Source organism: Salmo salar, chromosome ssa22 (assembly GCF_905237065.1).
Source record: "Salmo salar chromosome ssa22, Ssal_v3.1, whole genome shotgun sequence".
NCBI lineage: Eukaryota > Metazoa > Chordata > Actinopteri > Salmoniformes > Salmonidae > Salmo > Salmo salar.
In genome coordinates, this window is record NC_059463.1 from 50,043,108 (window position 1) to 50,067,376 (window position 24,269).

The 24,269-nt window shown below is 41.7% G+C and overlaps 1 protein-coding gene across 1 annotated transcript in view; it reads left to right on the forward strand.

Moving 5' to 3' along the window:
- Nucleotides 1-24,269, forward strand: part of LOC106583653 (E3 ubiquitin-protein ligase rnf213-alpha) — a 62,820-nt gene that overhangs the window by 19,824 nt on the left and 18,727 nt on the right. Inside the window, 28 exon segments of the mRNA XM_045705811.1 lie at nt 212-385; nt 2,410-2,562; nt 2,701-3,299; nt 3,407-3,566; nt 3,689-3,906; nt 4,176-4,313; nt 4,538-4,699; nt 8,115-9,405; nt 9,675-9,859; nt 9,949-10,104; nt 10,491-14,093; nt 14,187-14,317; nt 14,421-14,516; nt 14,659-14,783; nt 14,913-15,035; nt 15,170-15,222; nt 15,350-15,494; nt 15,757-15,892; nt 16,024-16,215; nt 16,304-16,434; nt 17,203-17,360; nt 17,828-17,937; nt 17,939-18,032; nt 18,383-18,570; nt 20,920-21,040; nt 21,680-21,780; nt 22,074-22,253; nt 22,339-22,505. Coding sequence (XP_045561767.1) covers nt 212-385; nt 2,410-2,562; nt 2,701-3,299; nt 3,407-3,566; nt 3,689-3,906; nt 4,176-4,313; nt 4,538-4,699; nt 8,115-9,405; nt 9,675-9,859; nt 9,949-10,104; nt 10,491-14,093; nt 14,187-14,317; nt 14,421-14,516; nt 14,659-14,783; nt 14,913-15,035; nt 15,170-15,222; nt 15,350-15,494; nt 15,757-15,892; nt 16,024-16,215; nt 16,304-16,434; nt 17,203-17,360; nt 17,828-17,937; nt 17,939-18,032; nt 18,383-18,570; nt 20,920-21,040; nt 21,680-21,780; nt 22,074-22,253; nt 22,339-22,505 — 9,090 coding nt within the window.

Genomic DNA, 24,269 nt, shown 5'->3' on the forward strand with positions numbered 1-24,269 from the left:
AATGTTCCAACATCTAGTGGAAAACCTTCCCAGAAGAGTGTAAGTTGTTATAGCAGCAAAGGGGGGACCAACTCCATATTAATGCCCATGATTTTGGAAAGAGATGTTCGACGAGCAGGTGTCCACATACTTTTGGTCGTGTAGTGTATTTACATTTGAGTGCATTTTCCAAATGTCCACTTAAACATACTAACTATGTTTTGTATTACAGGTGGAAATCTGAAAATGATTGACCATTTGTCAGACGATGCTAAAGAGCGGATGGTTGTGGCAAGCTCTGCGTTCAGTTCTGTCTCAGATAAAGTCATCAAAGGCAACATCCAGATGAAGACTCTCAGTAAAGTCCTCTCAAGGAGAACAACATTCATTGAGCTTTTGAAGATAGGTGATTGTCAGAAGAATATATCAAATTAAGACATTTAAGTATAAATATTGCTTTAATCCTACTGTAGTAGCCAGGAAAACCTCCCCAGATTGATAGTTTAATGACATCCAATAAAGAGTTAATCTACTGTGTCATTGGGAGGTTGGTTCTGTTTAAGGTCCAAATTACAGGCAAAATATTCATAGTATTATAAAACACTTTTTCAAAGTTTTTGGTCTTGGTTTGATATCAGGTCTTCATCACTTCACCTTACATCAAAATAAGTCCCCCAAATGACTTTCCGGCAACTCTTGCATAAACAGTGCATCCGGAAAGTATTCAAACCCCTTTACCTTATCCACATTTTCTTACGTTACAGCCCTAGTCTAAAATGGATTACATTTTTGTTCCACCTCATCAATAAACCATAATAACATGGCAAAAACAGAAATTTTGCAAATGTATTAAAAATAGAAACAGAAATACCTTATTTACATAAGTATTCAGACCCTTTGCTATGAGACTCGAAATTGAGCATCCTGTTTCCATTGATCATCCTTGAGATGTTTCTACAACTTGATTGGAGTCAACCTGTGGTAAATTCAATTGATTGGACATGATTTGGAAAGGCACACACCTGTCTATATAAGACCCCACAGTTGACAGTGCATGTCACAGCAAAAACCAAGCCATGAGGTCGAAGGAATTGTCCGTAGAGCTCCAAGACAGGATTGTATTCTTAAATGGAAGAAGTTTAGAACCACCAAGACTTCCTAGAGCTGGCTGCCTGGCCAAACTGAGCAATCGGGGAGAAGGGCCTTGGTCAGGGAGGTGATCAAGAACCCAATGGTCACTCTGACAGAGCTCCAGAGTTCCTCTGTGGAGATGGGAGAAACTTCCAGAAGGACGACCATATCTGCAGCACTCCACCAATCAGGTGGAGTGCTGGTAGAGTGGCCAGACGGAAGCCACCCGTCAATAAAAGGCACATGACAGCCTGCTTGGAGTTTGCCGAAAGGCACCTAAAGGACTCTTAGACCATGAGAAACAAGATTATCTGCTCTAATGAAACCAAGATTGAACTCTTTTCGCATGAATGCCAAGCGTCATGTCTGGAGGAAACCTGGCGCCATCCCTACAGTGAAGCATGGTGGTGGCAGCATCATGCTGCGAGAATGTTTTTCAGTGGCAGGGACTGGGAGACTACTCAGGATCGTGGGAAAGATGAACAGAGCAAAGTACAGAGAGATCCTTGATGAAAACCTGCTCCAGAGCACTCAGGACCTCAGACTTGGGTGAAGGTTCACCTTCCAATAGGACAAACGACCCTAAGCACACATCCAAGATAATGCAGGAGTGGCTTTGGGACAGATCTCTGAATATCCTTGAGTGGCCCAGCCAGAGCCTGGACTTGAGCTTGTAGAGTCATACCCAAGAAGACTCAAGGTTGTAATTGCTGCCTAAGATGCTTTAACAAAGTACTGAGTAAAGGGTCTAAATACTTTTGGAATGTGATATTAGGTCCCGTGTGGCTCAGTTGGTAGAGCATGGTGTTTGCAATACCAAGGTTGTGGGTTTGATTCCCACGGGGGACCAGTACGGCTAAAAAAATGTATGAAATGTATGCGTTCACTACTGTAAGGCGCCCTGGATAAGAGCGTCTGCTAAAATGTAAATATTTCAGTTTTTGTTTGATAAATTAGCAAAAATGTCTACAAACCTGTTTTTACTTTGTCAATATGGGGTATTGTGTGTAGATTGATGAGGGAAAAAGACGATTTAATTCATTTTAGAATAAGGCTGTAACTTAACAAAATGTGGGCAAGTCAAGGGGTCTGAATACTTTCCGAATGCACAGTTTGTTGCTAAGTATGTGTGCTTGCTAGCAATGCCAAAAGGGGACTTTTATTTAGATCTGAGGTTTTGTGGTTATTACTCAAAAAGTCTTGATCTGTGGAGGTTCTCCTGGTTACTCTTCAATAGAACCACAATGAGCTCAAAGTATCATCTTCATTGTTTGTTTTTTATAATATTTTTTTTTACAGATGGCCTGTGTGAAGATGGTCGTTGTAAGGATGACACCACTATGAACAGATTACTGAGATTTAGAGAAGAGGAAATGGAGGATGTGAACAGTTACAAGAAGATGGTCGAGGGCCTAGTTATAATTTGTCTCCGACTCCAGGAGCATCTGAAAGGTGAGTTAAATTATATTTGATAGGGATATACATTAAAGCTTATGTTATTGGTACTGTTTATCAAATATTTGTTAATGTATGACTGCATGATGTAACAGCCTTGGTCATGGTTCTCATTGATGTCATATTAATCCACAGTCGATGTGAAAGAGCTGGAGCTCCAAAACCAAGAGAACATAGATCAGATGACGCTGGATGAATTCATGGAAGTTCACAGACTTGACGGGCACACCTCTGATGTAACTGGGGTGGTCACATACTTTAACCTCTGTAATGTCACCAGGCAGATGGCATTTGATCTAAATGCTTTCAGGGAAAGCCTCATTTTTGCTTTGTGCTTGGAGAATCAAGCCAAAGAACTTTCCCACAACCATATTGACACTGACGAGATAGAAGTGTACACTCTTGATGAGATCCACAGCAAAATATTCCAGGGTTCCTATGATAATTACAAGAGGATCTATGAAAGTTTGAAATCTGGCACTTTATCATTGGAGGATGTGGATAGCATCTTTGAAGTCTACAAAGACAAGTACGATGAGATGAAAAATGATCTGGAGATCATGTGCAGAATCAACTTGTCTGATGATCGAAGATGGATCAGGAGGCGAATCGAGCAGATTCAACAGTACCATGACCTTCATCAAGCATTCGATTCAGCCAAGGTCATTATGGATGTCAGAGAGACAATCTGTCCTCAAGGGGACTTCAAAGTGCTACAGAGTTTGCTGGATGTGGTGAGTAAGGAAAATTCTCAAACAGTCCACGTGCTCAATCTATGCATCTTTTCCAGCATTAGGCTACTACTGTATATTTATATATATATATATTACAATGTTTTCAGAGTAATGCAGACTTTAAGGAGAAGAGTCTGAATCACATTGATGACAATTTGATGGAAACTAAAAAGGTTCTTGAGGACATCACAGAACCTCGCAGACTGTGTCTTCAGGAGCTTGGCCTTTGGGGGAACTTTGTCAAATGGGTCAAAGAAGCTCTTGAAGGTAAGGTCATATCAAGACAGAAAGAGCAGCACCAGTAGAGCCACCTAGGTTGTTTGCCATTACTAATTCAACCAGTTTTTACATGGAAAAAGGGATAAATGTTTCATGTATTGCCGTTGCAGATATCAATGAGCTGAAAGTGTTTGTCGACCTGGCCTCCATCTCTGCTGGAGAAAACGACTTGGATGTGGACCGTGTAGCCTGTTTCCATGATGCTGTTCTTGGTTACTCCTCGATGCTGTATGGGTTACCACAAAATGCTGACTTTAATGCCTTCAAGGAGGCTTTGGCAAAACTATGGAAGGCGCTTGGAAGTGACAGCAATATACCAAATAAGCTGGTAAGATGTTCTGACAGTTATGACGTATTTAATATATTTATATTTAATATTTGGGGAAAAGCTTGTCGAACCAGAAAGACTAAGGCCACTATTTGATTAAATGCGGAGTGGATTTTCAGAAGTGTTTGATTTGCAGAGCAGCATTTACTGGCCTGAGTACATACACATCTAAATGATATAATCCTTCACAATCTTAGCATGCCATTAGGTTTGGAAGTTGAACTCATGTTTTAAACCACATTCTATTATTGTTTCCTCCCTGATTGCAGCGGGATACTGCACGCCATTTGGAGTGGCTGAAAACTGTGAAGGACAGCCATGGGTCTGTGGAACTCTCTTCTCTTTCTCTGGCCACGTCCATCAACACAAGAGGCGTCTATGTTATTGGTGCACATAACCAGAAGAAGGTCTGTTCAATCATTTAAAAAAAAAAATGTTTTTAGAGACAATTTAATGATTATTTTTACGTTTGTTTGTTTAAAGATTGTCATTATGGAGTCAATGTCTATATTTGTACTCATACAATGTCTTCAATTTATATTTGCCATTGACAAATATCTGTAAGTACTCTCCTGAATACCTGCAGCGGTAGATTGACATGTTGGATCTTGTCCATTGTTTTCTCCTATAGCTGAGTTTAGACACTGCCCTGAAGCTACAGGTTCCAGACCAGCAGGAGGAAGGTCAGATGCGCAACTACTCCTTAGAAGACCTGAGAGATCTGCAAAACAAGCTCATGCTGATGTCTGGAAAGGGGGAGCAAAGCAAGAGTGAGGTGGATCACTTTACTGAGGTAAGGGGATTGGACACCAAGTGAACCATCACAAACCTGAAATGATAATTTACTGAAAATGTTTATTAATTAGATTATCATGCTACCACAGGCTCCTTACGACATGCATTGACATATTACAATAAATATGGTTCTCTTTCAATTACTCATTTCGATATCTCACATGTCGGGATTCACTAGGATCACCTACTCTCAAAATAATCTATCAAAAGCATCTGATGGAGACAGACAGGTAGTTGCGAATGAGGTGAGTCCCTCACCTTCCTTAAAAGCCCTTCTGCCCTCTGGTTACTCTTCCTCATGAAGAGAATTACTCTCTAGCTCTCCTCAGATTGACTGGATCCCTGTTTTGCTGCTGAACTGCTCACAAGTGAACTGTGAATGATATCGAGCATAGGTCTTCAGACCCTGTCGAGAGGTTGACTACTGACCTGAAAGGTGTTTTGTTTAGAAATTCCTTTTCTACTTCTCTGTCTATGTTGGTAGATAGCTTCATAGCTAGCTATTGAGACTCGGTTAGCCCATGTTGCGAGGCTAACTTAGCTAGCCTGATGAGAGGCAAGCTAACCTCACTAGCATACCCTACCTGCAACACGGTAGCATTGCTAGCTCCCTTCTCTCATCTAGTTTAACCTACGTTCACCCATTGTGTTAACTCAGCCTCATGGCTCCTTCGGTCGCATGAGCACACCATTTAGTCCCCGGTTTCCTTCCGCCAGCACTAAGCTATCCACGGCACACCTTCACCACGAGCTAGCTGCTAGCTAGCTAACGCCCCACTAGCTTCATGGCTATAGCGTTATTGCATGCTCTAAGCCTCAAGGCTTCTAACTAGCTAGCTTATTACACCACTTACACAAGCTACTATTTGCTACTATTTCCTAGCCTATGCTGTCTACAGATTGTTCTTACAACAGGCTTCTACTGCTATCCCATTCAAGTACGAGCCTAGCACTCAAAGACCCACGCTCTTGTGCTTGGGGTTCCATGATTGCAAGAAAACAATTCCTCCTCCTATGCATCAATTGCTTGGGTAAGGAACAAGAAGGGTTCGATGCCCCTGAGTCCTGTGAGCACTGCAAACTGCTGACGAGTGCAGGTCTGAAATGCAGGCTTAAATTTGCTTCAGTCTCTGTAGCCTCCTTCGCCTACGAGCCAACAGCGATAGCTGAGGCTGTTGGATTCCATCACTACCAACATCATTGTGGGCTGCTCGATGTTGAGAGATTTTGGCCTGCTTACGGTCTGTAGACCGACCAAGGTCCACTGTCACCAATGAGTCCGTGGCCATGACATCAAGTCTCTCCTGCCCACGGTTCTGGCCAACTACTCCAATATTGACACCATTGTCACTCACATAGGTTTTAACGACCTTCAGGGGAGGACTAAAAACAAAGACCCTTGCTAGCACAGGGAAGAGAATAATTATCTCTGGCCCCCTCTCGGGCTACCGAAGGGGTCCGGAACGTTTCAGCCGACACTTTGCCCTGAATAAGTACCTGAAGAAACTTTGCAACGACAGGAATGTCTCTTTTTGTGACAACTTTGATTTCCTTTGGGAGCAACCAGCACTTTTTAAAAGAGACAGGATTCACCCTAACCGCAGGGTTCCAGGATTATTTCCAGCAACATTGCTAACTGTTTTAGAGACTGATGGACAGGGTCTAGTAGTGCTCCAGTTCTCCCTGTCAGAATAAGCAACAGAGAAAAGCATATCAACTCCTATAGAAATGGCACTATGGTTATTGTGAGTAACCTAATTTATGTTCCTTTAACTCTGCCTTCTAGTGACAGAACAAACTGTCATCTCCTACCATTCTGATAGATTGGAAACTGTCAGAAAACGTGGTTGTAACGTTAATAATTTGGTTGTTATTTCATTGGTTACCTCTAGGCAGATGCCCCAGGGGCAGAGTGGCCCACACTCATTGAATATGGCACTTTAAATGTTAGAGCAATCACTAGTAAAAACCTTTCTCGTGAATGACCTCATTACTGAGCGCAAAGTTGATTGCATGTTTCTCACTGAAACGTGGCTGTCTACAGGCTGTAGTGCCACTCTTATTGAAGCCCCCCCCCCCCCCGGGACTACAGCTTTTCAAACTCTATCAGAAAAGGGAAAAAGGGTGGGGGGACAGCCTCTATTTTTACTAATGCCCTCAGCTGTAAGGACACTTCATGTGGCGACTTTGGGTCTTTTGAGCATCATGCTATACTGTTTATATGTCATCCACCAGTGCTGTAAATAACCCTGAATAGGCCACTAAAGCACTGCCCCACTTTCTTTACTGATTTCTCTGAACTATTGTCTATTTTCCTTGAGAACTAATATACAATCATTGTGTTGGGTGATTTTAATATTCATGTTAACAAACAGACTTGACTCCAAGGCCATTGAATTTCTGAATCCATAACCATACTCTGGACCTGATTATTATCAAGGGGCTTTGTATTGGCATATCCTCTATTGTTGATGTTGCTTTATCTGATCACCAGTGTGTATTTTTTACTACCTAGTTGCCCATAGCACAGAGTAATACTGAACGCATTGTTAAAAAACACTATCTTACCTCAGCTCTCTGTCCTTGGATTTAAGTGCTGCATTCGACACTGTTGACCATGATGTCCTTCTGGACAGACTGGAGAGGTGGGGTGGCCTCCGGTCCAGTTCTAAATTGGTTTAGGACCTATTTAACCGGTCAAGAGTTTTTTGTCACCCTTGGTGAATATAACTCAGAGAAAATACATATCACATGTGACGTTCCACATGGTTTGATTTTGGGTCCGGTAAAGCACATCCAATTTTACATTGGACATTTTAATTCACGGGCAATAAAGATAAAAAACCTAGGTGTTATTTTAGATTCTGAACTCTATTTCGAATCACACATTAGGAATGTGACCCAAATACACAGATGCCCTTCTGCACCTTCTTGATGCGTACTCCCTCGATTTCGGGCCTCTGAGGGTTGCTGATGTTGGGCCTACGGAGAGCATGTCTTTGTGATATGGGAGTTGGCTATATCCCCAGATGTGAAATATAGAAACAAATAATTGAAAGAGAACTTAAGGTTACTCGCGTAACCCTGGTTCTCTGATATTATGAGTGATATATCGCACCGCATTTCCATGCTTGCAAGAGCGCAAGTAAGAAACACATGCTTGAGACTAACCAGAGGGCTGGACAGTGGCTCCTTCTAAGGAAGGTGAGGGGCTCACCTGATTCGCACTCTACCTCTACCTGTCAGATGCTTTTGCTAGGTTCTTCGGGGAGTAGGTGTTCCTAGCGAAACCCCACATGTGAGATATCTCACTCATAATATCAGAGAACCGGGGTTATGCAAGTAACCTTACGTTTCATGTGCAGAAACTGAACTGAATTTTTAGACACCAAATTGCCATCTTATCTTCTCAGGTTTTTGACAGTGTCCAGAGGCTAGCTGTAGCATTTGTAGATCTTTATGCTGCTGGGAACCCACTTTTTAGGGTTTGGGAGGCCAAGATTCACTGCAATATGGAAAGTGACACTGGTGTCATAATGGACTTCAACCTTGGCAACATCCTACGAAAGATCATGGTGGAGGGCAATGCAGTCAAACAGCTTACAGACCTGTGCAGGAAGATAGAGATGTGTTTGGATGACTGGAATAGATTCATGGACAAACAGAGATATCAGCACTATTACCTCAACTATTACACAGCAGAGCAGATAGTCTACCTTTGTAATGTTTTGACCAAAAATAATCTAAAGAAGAAATTGGAGGAAAAGGTCTTGATGATGCTCTCTTTCATCAAACCTGACTGCTCTGTGTCAGAAGTGTGGGAGTCATGGATGACTTTTCACAACCACGCCATGAATACAGCTGGGCAAGAGGAAGACACCACTTATCAGACTTTTGTTGACCTTCAAAGTGACATGGAAAACTTAGATTCCTCTTTTGCAGGTGAGAGAAAATGTGCCATTGATGTTCTGCAGAGCGTTGTAGACCAGGCTGTTGGTTTACGAAAACTGGATCTGGTCTGGGATGCTTACATGAAAGACATGAGGAACATTATCCAGTACTCTTTAGACATCAGAAGCCTAGGCAGTGTGCTAGAGGTGTTGGCCAACAAACAAAACCAGGAACAAGAGGAGGAAGAGGAGCTTTTAGAAACAAGTGAGAATACAGTCAGTAGAAAGCTCCCAAAAGGCTTCTTCACTGGTCAACCTAATCTCATAATCTGCCCACAAGATAAAATCTTGACTGCAAGCGTCTGCTTATATATGACCAGTGATGATGAGCAGCTGCCTACCTACGATGAAGTCCTCCTGTGTACCCCTGCCACGTCATATGAGCAAGTGGAGCTTTTCTTCAGACGATGTCTCACACCGGGCTACATGGGTGAGAAGATCTATACCTTGCTCTTCGCAGACCAGTTGAGCTATGAGGTGAGCTATGCAGTGGAGAAGTTCTTTCAGAAACTGAGTTCATGCTTTCGGAGCAGCTATAGGCTGGTGATCATCTGCAGCACAGAAAGAGAGCACAACTACATTCCCTCTGCCTTCAGTCACTTCAAACGGGACATTGTGCCTCAGGAGTCTCCTGGACGGATACAGAAATACCTGTCCAGGCACTACACTGTCCCATCACACCAGGCCAGTGCTGCATCTGTGTTCAAAGGTAGACACTTTGTTGGGATTGTGTCTTCCAAGAGGGCTGGAGTTGGTGAGTTTATTGAGTTTTGTCACTTTACATGATCCTATGGTGTCTGATATTGGTTTTCCATTGTAATCGTGGTAAAAAAGAATATAATTTTTTAAGCGAATTTTTTTGATGCGAAAATGATTTGATATTCAGTATTTTCATGTGTTGAATTTCATGAACACTAATGCATTCATCCTCACAATACTATTATGAGTTTTCAAACAGAAATTCTTCAATGCCCGTACATACAGTTTTTGTAGAGCTGAATCAAATGTTTTATTTATCTGCAGGAAAATCTCTGTACATACAAAGGTTGTATGATAAACTGGAGGGAACCATGAGAATAGGAACCACATTCCACAAATGCATTCGCTTAATTGAGCCCAAGGTTGATGAGCATATCATTCTTCGGTCCTTGTTTGACACACCAGAGAAGAAGGAACACAAAGTCTTTCATTTTGATGTCACATCCTCAGTAAGGATACTTGGTATTGTTAAGATATTGAAAATGTTTATATTTTTCTGTTTCATGTGCTTTATATGCTTGCTATTTATGTTATTCAGGTACAGAAAGGACTGCATGAATTTCTGTTCAAACTGTTCTTCCTGCGTTACCTGGCCGATTCGGATGGGCTAATGTGGAAATGCAGCAGCAAGGACTTGTATGTCATCGAGACACTACAATCCACACATGAACTGCCCAGATCTGCCTCAAGAGCTGTAAGTGACAATCTATTTGTATTTTGTCATGTCATGTGAAATGGTTGGATGTATACAGTTAAATGTCCCTACCAAACCACCAGTGGCTAGTGTGTTAACATACAATTATAACTCGATATTGAAGGGGATACTTCACCCAAATTACGAAATCACGTAATATTTTCTTTACATTGAATGTAGTCTATGGGGTGCAGTCTACAACCCAATATTTGGCTTTGTTTACTTAGATACGGTCACCTACGTCTAGCATTAACATGGTTTTCACACAGCAATTGTAGTATATCGTAAAACTAGTTATTATATACTTTTTGTGTTAGACGTCCCATTTGTGTTGTGTTGGTAGGGTTTGCCAAAATACTTAATATGGCATGTATTTGTCTGTCTAGGATCCGATGGGACACGTTCCTCTCTTTGAGGTCTTTCCAAAGGTCTTCTGCCGTCCCCCAAAAGAGGTTATGGGGTTGGAAATGAGAAATGGAGATGATCCAGAGCTGAAAAGTGAAGACCCACTCATGGATGACCAGTGTTTTAGGAGTGAGGCCTTTCAAAGACCATACCAGTATTTAACACGGTTCCATAGGGGTGAGAATCTTGACAGCTTCACCTACCAAAGAGTTGAAGGAACTCATGCAGAGTGCCTTCAAATGCTCTTCATCTACTGTGGCATAAGTGATCCGTCCTGGGCAGAGCTGAGGAACTTTGCCTGGTTCCTCAATCTTCAGTTGCTAGACTGTGAGACATCGGCCTTCTGCAACTTTCAGTTTATTGGAGACACTCTTAGGGGATTCAGAAACTTTGTGGTTGACTTCATGATCTTGATGGCCAAGGACTTTGCCACTCCATCTCTCTGCATCACTGACCAGAGCCATGGGAGGCAGCAGATGGACCTCAATGGACTCAACGAAAGGGATCTAGCCCCGTTCCTCATCCGAAAGAGATGGGAATCAGAACCGCATCCATATATCTTCTTCAATGATGACCATGCATCCATGACCTTCATTGGATTTCACCTACGGGAGAACAAGAAGAATGGGGTTGATGCCATTAATCCATCAACAAATGTGGTGATCAAGAGAAACATTATGACCAAAGATCTGTACAATGGCCTCAGACGTCAAAGAGTTCCATTTAACATTGACTTTGACCAACTTTCTCGGGCAGATAAGATTGTGCGTCTATGTAGTGTGCTGGGGATCATGTGGCCAACAGACCCTGATGAAACATATGAACTCACCACCGACAACATACTGAAGATGATGGCAATTCACATGAGGTTCAGATGTGGCATTCCAGTCATCATAATGGGGGAGACTGGCTGTGGGAAGACACGACTCATCAAGTTCCTGTGTGAGTTGAGAAGGAGTGGAGCGCCCACCGAGAACATGAAACTGGTCAAAGTTCACGGAGGAACTACATCTGACATGATCTACACCAAAGTGCACGAGGCAGAGGCTGTTGCGGTTGCCAATAAGGAGAAACATGGTTTTGATTCTGTTCTTTTCCTTGATGAAGCTAATACCACAGAAGCTATAAGCAGCATTAAGGAGATCCTGTGTGACAACACTGTGCAAGGACAACAACTTGGCTCCCAAACTGGACTGCAGATCATTGCTGCATGCAACCCTTACAGGAAACACACAGATGAGATGATCAAGAGGTTGGAGAAAGCTGGTTTGGGTTACAGGGTCCGAGCTGAAGAGACTGAAGAAAGACTTGGATCAATCCCTCTTCGGCAGCTGGTGTATAGGGTCCAAGTGCTTCCCCCAAGCATGATTCCTCTGGTGTGGGACTTTGGACAACTCAATGACCACACAGAGAAAATGTACATCCAGCAGATTGTGCAGAGAGTTGTGGGAAAAAATGCAATCAAACGAGTATCCATCAAGATGATCACTGATGTACTGTCGTCATCGCAGAGATTTATGCGACAGAGGAAAGACGAATGCAGCTTTGTCAGTCTCAGGGATGTGGAGCGCTGCATGCAAGTGTTTGTGTGGTTCTACAAGAACCACTCAATGTTTTCTGAAGAGTTAAGGGCATTCTTCCAGAAACAACCCCGGGAGGAGAGGAACAGGCGTGACCAGGTACCCCCACCTGCTAGTGATCCAGTTGATTGGTCGCTGTTGATGGCTGTTGGTGTGTGTTATCAAGCCTGTTTAGAGACAAAAGGTGAGTACCAGAAAGAAATCTGCAAATTCTTTCCCCATGTCCTCCCCCAAAAAATGAAGCAGGAAATCTCAATCATGCAGGATCTTCTCCTAAGTGGAGTCCCAATGGGAGAGACAATAGCAAGAAACAAGGCTTTGAAAGAGAATGTCTTCATGATGGTGATCTGCATTGAGCTACGAATCCCCCTGTTTTTGGTTGGCAAGCCTGGGAGCTCCAAATCTCTGTCCAAAACCCTGGTTGCAGATGCCATGCAGGGCCAAGCTGCACATTCTGAGCTGTACAAAAGACTGAAACAAATTCATCTGGTGTCCTTTCAGTGCAGCCCTCACTCCACGCCAGAGGGAATCATCAACACATTCAAGCAATGTGCCCGTTTCCAAGAGGGCAAGAATTTGGAGGAGTACATCTCTGTTGTTGTGCTAGATGAGATCGGATTAGCAGAAGACTCCCCCAAAATGCCTCTGAAAACACTGCACCCCTTACTGGAGGAAGGCTGCATTGATGACGAGCCACTGCCCCATAAGAGGGTTGGATTCATTGGTATCTCCAATTGGGCCTTGGACCCTGCTAAGATGAACAGAGGCCTCTTTGTGTCCCGTGGTGACCCAGACCAGAATGAGCTATTCGAAAGTGCGAAGGGCATATGCTCATCTGACAAGATGATTCTGGAGAAGGTTAAGCATCTCTTCAAACCCTTTGCCAAAGCATATATGAAGACTTGCAAGAAAGGCAAAGGGTTTTTCGGCTTACGTGATTACTACAGTCTGGTCAAGATGATGTTTGCCATCACCAAGATCTCTAAGCAGAGCCCTGGTGTGAACCAAATCATTGAAGCAGTCCTGAGGAACTTCAGTGGAAGGGATGATGTGGATGCGGTGTGTATATTCACCAAACAGCTGTGGGGCAAATCAAATAAACCTGATTTGGATGGGATCAGCACTATTGACCTGGTGAAACAAAACATAATTCCAATTTGCCAAGACGAGGAGTGCCGATACCTTCTTGTCCTCACCAAAAACTATGCCGCCCTCCAGATTCTCCAGCAGACATTCTTCTCAGACCAGAGCTATCCAGAGATCATCTTTGGTTCCAGCTTCCCAAAGGATCAAGAGTACACTCAGATCTGCAGAAATATCAACAGAGTGAAGATCTGCATGGAAACTGGCCAGACTGTTGTGCTTCTGAACCTTCAGAATCTGTACGAAAGTCTCTATGACGCTCTCAACCAATACTATGTTTCACTTGGGGGTCAGAAGTATGTCGATCTTGGATTGGGAACCCATCGTGTGAAGTGCAGAGTTCACAAAAACTTCAGGCTTATTGTCATTGAAGAGAAGGAGGTAGTCTACACACAGTTCCCGATTCCCTTGATAAACAGACTGGAGAAGCACTACCTGGACATCAACACTGTCCTCAAGAATGAAGGGAAGGAGATTGTCAAACAACTTCAGGAATGGGTCAAAGTGTTTGTCTCTTTGAAAAGCCAGCAATCCAAGACAAACAGATATCTTCCAACGGATGTCTTCATTGGCTACCACTCAGACACATGCTCCTCTGTAGTCCTTCAAGTTACAGAGAAGATGAAAGATGAATCTGACATTTCTGACCTTCAAAGAAGAGTCCTGGATGAAGCCAAGTTCATCATGCTGAACTGTGCCACTCCAGATTCTGTCATTCGTCTGGATGGGACCAAATTGTCTGATGTTGAGACAGAGAAACTGACACAAATATATTTTGAGGAGCAGAAGCACAGATCCCTGGCTGACTTCATTGCATCTCACACACAGCTGGAGGAATGGTGCCATGCCCACTTTACAGAGGTAATTCACTTGACTATTTTATCTTTTGAAGAATATGGATTGCATTGAATGCATCTTGTATTTTTTTCACATCTTTTTTGGCTCTTTGTGAAGGTCACAACGTTTTCCCGGCAATTGACAGCAGGAGATATCAAACAGCTACAGAATATCACAGAGATTTGCAACATCAAGCTGCTCTCACTGCAACAGTTTGACACAGAGCAGTCCTTCCTCAAAGAAATCAGGTCTGCTTCAAAAGTCCAGCTTGTTTTTTTACATTTGTATTTGTGTTACTGTGTAGATCATTCTTGAGAAAGATATTAGAAAATAACTTTGTTCCCTCTCTAGACAATTTCTTGACTCTACCTCTGCCGACAAAGTCCTCATCATCCAAACTGACTATGAGGAGGCTTCCCAGAGCATGAACATTCTTGCATCTGCCAAGTGAGTCTTTTCTTTTTGGATTTGTCATCACAACTATTGGATATTAACTAGTTAGATAGATTTGCAAGATCCTGTTATATATATAGTGTAGTGTTTTTGTGTCCTTTTTTTATTTAAACTTTTTTGGTTTTTATCTCTTCAGGTATTCGTCCATAAATGAAATCAACAAACCAAAAGCTAATGGTGGCAATGGAAGGGTGTTTGTGTACTTTGTTACCAAACTGCCTCGAATTGAAGGTGGAACCTCCTTTGTTGGATTTCATGGAGGTGAGATTTAAATGTTGTATAACATGCTGATATGATACTATGACCTAGTACTCCACAGAGAAAATGTTATCCATTCTGAAATGTTTTCAACGTTAAAGAGCAAGTTCCATCCACTTTGTTTTTGCAAAGGACCCTGGAAATCAGTTCACATTGATGACCTTAGAAGATCCAAAGAGTTTGTATCAGATGTCCAGTCCTTGAGAAACCTACCCATCAGCCAGCTGTTTGAGGACATGAAAGAGCCCTGTTATGGTAAATTCACTTGAATTGCTATTATACTCATTAGCACTAATGCCGTAGTTAATAACAATTATTTTCAATTAGAAATAACTGAAAATAACTGTTTGAAAGTAACAGTTTATATATAACTTTCATTTTTGATTAAGCTATGCAAACTGATACAGACACAGACTTCGAACCACCTGCACCAGAGCACTCTGTAAGTATAATTGTGGTGTTTGATGTTGCAATTAAAAACATGGATGTACTAAATGTTGCAAAAGTTTGTATAAAGTTTATAGGTATGGGTGTGTGTTATTCATCTGAGCGTGTTGTTGTTGTTATAGGCTGCGTTTGAAGTCACAGATCTAGTGCGAAGCTGTGTGCAGAGTGCAGTAAGCATGCTCAGAGATCAGGAGGACAGTGGAGCTCTCAGCACCAGGAGGGTGGAGATCCTGCTAACACTTATGGAAGATAGTGAGCACCTGAAAGGTTAGGAACTAACCCACAGTATTCCAGTGTTTTACTGTAGCTCCAAGACCCTAGCACTGTTTCAATGGTTAAAGACCAGACCTAGAACATTTATTACAAAGGGGTCCATGAGGGGTTCTAGAGCTATGTGTTGAATTTTGTTTAGACATTTTTGGCCCGAGACAGACTTATCTCAGATCGTAACGGCAAGCCAATAATATAGCTAAAGTTAATTGACTTTTACATGTATTGATATACTTGATCTCTGTATTGTGCCCTAAAGCTGTGTTCCTGAAAACCCTGAGGAGCCGCCTTCACTCTCTTCTGAAGAACCACGAGAGAAACATCCCCTCCCCCAAGCACTGGGTCTTAACAGAGGCGTCCAACATCAATGCTCTTCAAGAGGGGGGAACTTTCACGTATGTTAATCAATGATACTGCACTGTTAACTCAGCTCACATAAAGTCCATCATTTCATTCATGTTCAAATGGTAATTTGTTCTCATCGTTTAGGAGTATAGTCCGTCCATATGCTGTATGTGTTCCCCAGACAAACTCTGTGGAAGAAAATCCAAGCAGTGGTCACACCCGTTTTGGCGCAGTTGGTCTCAGTTATCGACAGGGACTGTAATCTGGACCTCCTCCTAGATGTCAACTGTGGGGAAGAAGTCAAGAAACTGTGGCTGGAGATATTCGGCAGCAACGAGATGCTTGATATTCCTCTTGTCAAAGTGGATTCCAAGTAGGTGGTTTTGCTCATGTGCGATGTAGCAAGAGTATTTCTGTGTTACCACGAGGTCCAACACACTCTATTTGTGTAATTCCTACAGTTCTGAGTCTAAGACCATTCTGGTACAGAGCCATATCACAGATGAGAGGACCATGCGCTCCAGTATGCCCTTCAGCTGGAGGATCAGAGATATCCTGGATGAACTAATGATGCAAACTCAGCAGTACGAAAGTAAATAATCGAATGCCTTCTTTTTTTCCTGAAAGATACATTTAGATTGTTCTTAAATGCAGCTATCAAAACTTACCAAGGGAGACTCAAATTATAAATGTGTCTTAAAGTTCTTCATTTGCTGTTGTATGTGTGTTAATGTAAACTGGGTGGTTCAAGCCCTGAATGCTGATTGGCTGAAAACCGTGGTACATAAGGACTCCCAAGTGGCGCAGTGGTCTAAGACACTGTATCTCAGTGCAAGAGGTGTCACTACAGTCCCTGGTTTGAATCCAGGCTGTATCACATCCGGGCGTGATTGGGTGTCCCATAGGGCAGCGCAGAATTGGCCCAGCGTCGTCCAGGTTTGACTGTGTTAGGCCGTCATTGTAAATAGGAATTTGTTCTTAACTGACTTGCCTAGTTAAATTATATCAGACTCTATACCATGGGTATGACAAAACATGTATTTTTACTGGTCTAATTACGTTGGTAACCAGTTTATAATAGCAGTAAGGCACCTCAGGTGTTTGTGATATTTGCCCAAAAATACCACGGCTAAGGACTGTGTCCTAGCACTCAGCGTTGAGTCGTGCATAAGAACATCCCTTAGCCGTGGTCAATTGGCCATATACCACACACCCCCTCGGGCCTTATTGCTTTAACAATGATCTGAAATATTAGAAAGGTTATCACTATGTTTGTGTGTTTCTTAACTCCGATATCTAATTACTTACAGTATTTTTAGTTGCAGAACTTGCATAAACTTCACAACATTTTTCTCTGAAGGACACAGTCCTAGGCAGTTCGAGGAATTATTTACGAAAATCCCCCTTGGTCAGTATATGGCTACAATGGATGAAAAAATGCAGAGGGAACTTTTTCAAAGGTACCTGCAGGATTTCATTGCCATGACGATGAAAGTGGCTTCAGCGGGGGAGTTAAAGGTATGTTATTGCACAGTTCTTCAACATGTTCATACAAATAGTAAACCAAGCAAAGCTCTAATGCTGCATTTAGATGAGGGACGCAAAAAAAACGCAATAGTAGTCGGCATAGCAGGACAAGAAAGCAAATAAGAGGGTGACAGCAAAAGCAAGCCAGCACGACGCTATGCATTACTATGGCGATTTCAGTAAACAAACAGTGCAAATCAACATCCGGTAGAAGGCAATGCTACGGCAGATGGCAAAAGATTCCAGTCTACCGTGGCGGCTGACGGCGTTCACTGCCAGTGTCAACGGCATTTATCTCATAGAAAACAATGACATCCGGTTTGCCGTCTACCTCCTACCTTCTAAACACAGTATTAGACCCATTTAGGAATGGGTCATTTATATTTAAAGTCAGATTTGATATAATATGCCTACACATCAATTAGGTGATCCTAATGAATATGTAACACTCTTCCCAGCTTCTGTGTGACGCCCTGAACAGCTGTGTGAATGAGCTCCGGAGGCGACGAAAAGCTCCAAGTGAAGAGATCCCATCCATACCCCTGATCCACTCGGCCTACCACATGTACCCGCCTTCAGAACCTGTCCAGGATGATGTCCCTGCAGCCACAGGTGGCCCTTCACTTGCAGCGAAACCCACAAGTGAAGGATAGCCCAGTGATGGTAGGTTCAGAGATTTTCCACACACTGCTACATTTAGTTATGTGAAATCAGTGTTTAGGGGCAAAATGTTTGTGTTTATGAGTGCATGATAGTAGTTGAACTTTTACCAGTGTATTGAAAGGAGGCTTCCTACATGCTATTAGAAATGTCATATTATGAAATGGTTCGTTCCGGCCAAGCAATCCGATTGGTCAAAAGTGTGTTCCAGCCGTGTTGTTATTGAGCACTTTATCACTTTGTGATCAGTCCGCCTGTGGCTTGTTCCTAGTGACCGACCGCATCACGTTGTGCCAGACCTGCTCTTGTGTTATTGCTTTAGTAACCATTTCTCTGCCTCACTCTACCAACAGGTTCTGGACGTGTACGCAGCAGTTGCCTGTGTTGAGCAGCTGGAGCCTCCTGCGTTGGACTCTAATACCCAGTGCCAAGACTGGCTGAAGCAGGTGAAAAGACTGCAGGGGTCTATAGAGCTGGTCTGCTCCCAGGGAAGCCTGAGGCAGTATGGAGAGAGGAGCCAGGAAATGTTTAACTACATCCGGTGAGAGAAATGGCCATTTGAAAGACTAGAGAGAACCAAACATTACACTTTTTATTTTATTTTACAATTCTAAAGAAAAACATTTTTGATGCAATAATGCAAGAACACATGATATTCAAAAAACAAGAACCGTAGCAGTTGCAGTGCCTTCAGAAAGTATTCCCACCCCTTGACATTTTGTTGTTTTACAGCCTGAATCTAAATTTGATTAAATTGAGATTTTGTGTCACTGGCCTACACACAATACCCCATAATGTCAAAGTGGAATTATGTTTTTAGAAATTAATTCAAAAATGAAAAGCTGAAATGTCTTGAGCCAATAACTATTCAACTCCTTCGTTATGGCAAGCCTACATAAGTTCAGGAGTGATTATTATTCACATAATAAATTGCATGGACTCACTCTGTGTGCAATAATTGTGTTTAACATGATTTTTGAATGACTACCTCATCTCTGTACCCCACACATACAATTATCTGTTGAACCTATTGGTAGATGGATAAAAAAAGCAGAAATTAAATATCCCTTTGAGCATTGTGAAGTTATTAATGACACTTTGGATGGTGTATCAATACACCCAGTCACTACAAAGATACAAGTGTCCTTCCTAACTCCGTTGCCAGAGTAAAAGGAAACCGCTCAGGGATTTCATCATGAGGCCAATGGTGAATTTAAAACAGTTACAGAGTTTAATGGCTTTGATAGGAGAAAACTGATGATGGATCAACAACAATACTAACCTAAATGTGTCGTGGAAATTCATACTGAGAGAGACTTTGTTATTTCTTCAAACAGTCATCTTTATTTAATATTGATTAATTATTGCAATAATGAAACTAGTCAAACCAACACTCTTGACTGTTGGGCCGAGCAGCCTAACCTTTACAGAAATGCAGAGTTTTTTATATAGCTGACACTAAGAATGCTTAGTCATGGCTGGTTCCACCCCTCCCAAGCAGATCAAGGGGCATCATAAGCCACTCTGGGTTCATCCGATCATTATCTGCAGGGGGTTGTTGTCTTAACCCCACCCTGGCTTAGTTTCCCAGTTGCAAGGATGATTTTGAGACAATGAGGGATTGTTCTACTCCTAAGCTATCTCTAGTAAAACACATTCTTGTCTATGCAATGCAGTCGTTAACTCATTTGTCAGCTCAAGCCATCTATAGTGACCATGCGCCCAGATTAGCTGCAGGGAACTAGAGTGGAGACCATAAAAACACAGCATTAGTAGGACAGAAATGTCTTAAATTAGTTCAATATTAATTGTTAACCATTAGTATCAATTAAATCATGTAAATACATAATTGTTCTGTCTCAATTGACACAGTGAAAAGAAGGAAGCCTGTACAAAATACAAATATTCCAAACATGCATCCTGTTTGCAATAAGGAACAAAGTAAAACTGCAAAACAATTGGCAAAGAAATTAACTTTATGTCCTGAATACAACGCGTTATGTTTGGGGCAAATCCAACAAAGCACATCACTGAGAACCTATCTTAATATTTTCAAGCATGGCGGTGGCTGCATCATGTTATGGGTATACAAGAAATCATTAAGGACTGAGGAGTTTTTTAGGGTAAAAAGAAATGGAATCGAGATAAGCACAGGCAAAATCCTAGAGGGAAACCTGGTTCAGTCTGCTTTCCACCAGACACTGGGAGATGAATTCACCTTTCAGCAGGACAATAACCTAAAACACAAGACCAAATCTACACTGGAGTTGCTTACTTAGAAGACAGTGAATGTTCCTGAGTGACCAAGTTACAGTTTGGACTTAAATCAGCTGAAAGTCTACATCAAGACTTGAAAACAACCAACTTGACAGAGCTTGAATACTTAAAAAAATAATAATGTGCAAATATTGTACAATCTAGGTGTGCAAAGAGACTTACCCAGAAAGACTCACAGCTGTAATTACTGCCAAACGTGATTCTAACATGTATGATCTCAGAGGTGTGAATACTTATGTAAATTAGATATTTCTGTATTTCGTTTTCAAGATTTAAAAAAAATAAATGTATATTTAGTCATTATGGGGTATTGTGTGTAGATGAGAGAAAAAAATATTTCATCAATTTTGAATTCAGGCTGTAACAGAACAAAATGTGGAATAAGTCAAGGGGTATGAATACTTTCTGAAGGCACTGTATCTTAATACCTGTATTCATTTGTGAGTTTGGTCGATAGGTTGCGTCTTTGACCTTTCTTTTTGATGTAGACATTTAAGAAAAATATTTTAGGTTTTCTGTATGATAAACTTTTATTACAATGTAATTGTACTTCTCCCAGATATGTCTAATTCCCCCAGAATTAATAATGATTTGTCCTTGTTTCTGTTTCCAGTAATAATTGGAACCACATCTGCATCCTCTCTCTGTTTGTGGAACACATGCTGCTAGGCTTTGAGTTTGAGGAGAGGGAGCTCAAGCCTCTGGTCCTTGATCACACTCGTACCTTAGGCAAAGTAAGTTTATCTTGTATATTTTGTTTTGACTAACTTAATATGCTACTGAACGATATTCTATATCACCATTTTCACATTTGTACTCTTTAAGTTTTTGCTTATGTATGGTTTATTTTCATCCCATATTTCAGGTTTCACACCCTTCAGACTTAATTTGCCCTATGTGATCTTGAGCTTTGTAAACAGTTCTATCCAAATATAATTTTTGGACAGTCACTAAACATTGTGCTTATTTAACTTGTGGGCTAAATCAGGCTCACACAGAATGTTTATTGGTAGACTTAAACAAATCTACTGGTTATGGGCTTACAAAACAAATACACCTGTACCATGTCAGATATAGAGTTGAAATGTATACACCTCACACTCATGGTTATGGGCTTAAAGAAAGTTCAGATGTATTCAATTTTGAGTTTGCATCCCAATATTACACGTTATATACATCACCGAAGACTGAAACATAACAAAACTGTTTAACATAGAAACACCGGATTTCCGGCATTTATTTAAAAAAAAGTTTATTCATTATTCATTATGAAAAATATTAATAACATTCCACCCATGAGGCCACTAGGTTACTATGACTGCACGAAAGGGCTACTTCCTTTATTGGACTGCTAATTGTATCTTGTATGACAGATTCTGTCGAAACATTCAGACGTCAAATCTGAGGAACCCTTTGCAGCCGTCATTAAAATACTGAAGTCATGCAAGAAAGGAGCAAGTGATCTTATTTGCAAGTAAGGTCCAATTGATTTCTTTATTTTGTTTTAAATGGTATTTATATAATTTGTCTGTGTTATTTGCTGTCGCTGATAAGCTGTCCCTTACGGAAAGAACACATGCATTTTACATGTGAACACATTTAAAGTGTTCCAAAAACATGAACACATTTAAAGTGTTCCAAAAACATGAACACATTTAAAGTGTTCCAAAAACATTTGAAATTAGATTTTCCACATGTGAAATCATGTGGTTTTTCTGTAAGGGATATACAGAATTTGATGTTATTAACATATCTTGTTTCACTTAGGTTTGGTCTCCAGTGCCCTGTGTGTATGGGGGAACCAGAGGACCCCGTGGACCTGCCCTGTCACCATATTTTCTGTCTGACCTGTGTCAGAAAATGTGTCAATGTGGGCCAGATGTACTGCCCCGTGTGCGAACAGGAACTCCCAGATGACTTTGAGGTGAAAGTGTCTGAAGACATACGGTGGGTGTGTTTTACTGTTTTGACTATGGATACCGGGACAGTACTTTCTCATTGAGTGTCTAATCTGTCTCCTATGGTTTTGCAGAGCTTGCATCACCCTAAATGGCCAGTTCAGACAGAGTTGCAGTGCGTTTTTCATAAACCTTGTCACTACTGTGTGCTTCAAGGACAACATCCCCCCATCAAAGGGTGTCATCCTGCAGCTGTTGTCCTTCCTCATGGTCGAGACAGACCCGATCCCACTTATCAGAGGTACCCCCCCCCCCCCCACACACACACACAAACATATAAATATATATATACAGTACCAAATCAAATTTTATTGGTCACATACACATGGTTAGCAGACGTTAATGCGAGTGTAGCGAAATGCTTGTGCTTCTAGTCCGACAGTGCAATAATATCTAACAAGTAATCTAACAAATTCACAATGACTACATGAGTAATGTAGGATATGTAAACATTATTAAAGTGGCATTATTTAAAGTGACTAGTGATACCATTATTAAAGTGGCCAGTGATTTGAGTCTGCATGTTGGCAGCAGCCTCTCTATGCTAATGATGGCTGTTTAACAGTCTGATGGCCTTGAGATAGAAGCTGTTTTTCAATCTCTCGGTCCCAGCTTTGATGCACCTGTACTGACCTCGCCTTCTGGATGATAGCGGGGTGAACAAGCAGTGGCTCGGTTGGTTGTTGTCCTTGATGATCTTTTTTGTCCTTCCTGTGACATCAGGGGCTGTAGGTGTCCTGGAGGGCTGGTAGTTTGCCCCCGGTGATGCGTTGTGCAGACCGCACTACCCTCTGGAGAGCCTTGTGGTTGAGGGTGGTGCAGTTGCCGTACCAGGCGGTGATACAGCTCGACAGGATTCTTCTTGATTGTGCATCTGTAGAAGTTTGTGAGGGTTTTAGGTGACAAGCCAAATTTCTTCAGCCTCCTGAGGTTGAAGAGGCGCTATTGTGCCTTCTTCACCACGCTGTCTGTGTGGGTGGACCATTTCAGTTTGTCTGTGATGTGCACGCCGAGGAACTTAAAACTTCCACCTTCTTCACGACTGTCCTGTTGATGTGGATGGGGGGGTGCTCCCTCTGCTGTTTCCTGAAGTCCACGATCATCTCCTTTGTTTTGTTGATGTTGAGTGAGAGGTTATTTTCCTAACACCACACTCCGAGTGCCCTCACTTCCTGTAGGCTGTCTCCTCGTTGTTGTTTATCAAAAAAAAAACATTTTCCAAGCACGGATAGCCGTCACAAAACCAGATATACAGCTAAAATTAAACACTAACCTTTGACAATCTTCATCAGATGATACTCCGAGGACATCATGTTAGACAATATATGCATTTTTTTCCGATCAAGTTCATATTTATATCCAAAAAATGTTACATTGGCGCGTGACGTTCAGAAAATGTTTTCTCCCCATAACCTACGGTGAATAGGCACATACATTTACAGAAGAACTCATAAACGTTGACAAAATTTATAACAATTATTTAAAGAATTAGAGATAATCTACTCCTTTATGCAACCACTTTGTCAGATTTCAAAATAACTTTACGGAAAAAGCACATTGTTCAATATTCTGAGTATAGAACTTAGCCTTCAATGCTAAGCTATACAGTTAGCCTACAACCACGGCATCGACAAATCTCTAAAAATATGTTCGAAATATTTTTTTACCTTTGCTGATCTTCGGCGGAATGCACTCAGAAGGGCACCCACTTCCACAAGAAATGTAAATTTGTTCTGCAAAGTCCATCATTTATGTCCAAATACGTCCGTTTTATTGACCCATCCAGAACACTTTACAATGCCATGTGGCGTGGACGCAAATCCATAGACGAAATGTTCAAAAGTTCCATTATCATTTGTAGAAACACGTCAAACGATGTTTACAATCAACTCTTTAGGGTATTTTTTTACGTAAAATTGCGATAATTTTACAACCGGGCAATAGGTATTCATCCCAGAAGAAAAATAAAAAACAACGAAGCCACGAGCACGCGCGTCATAAGACA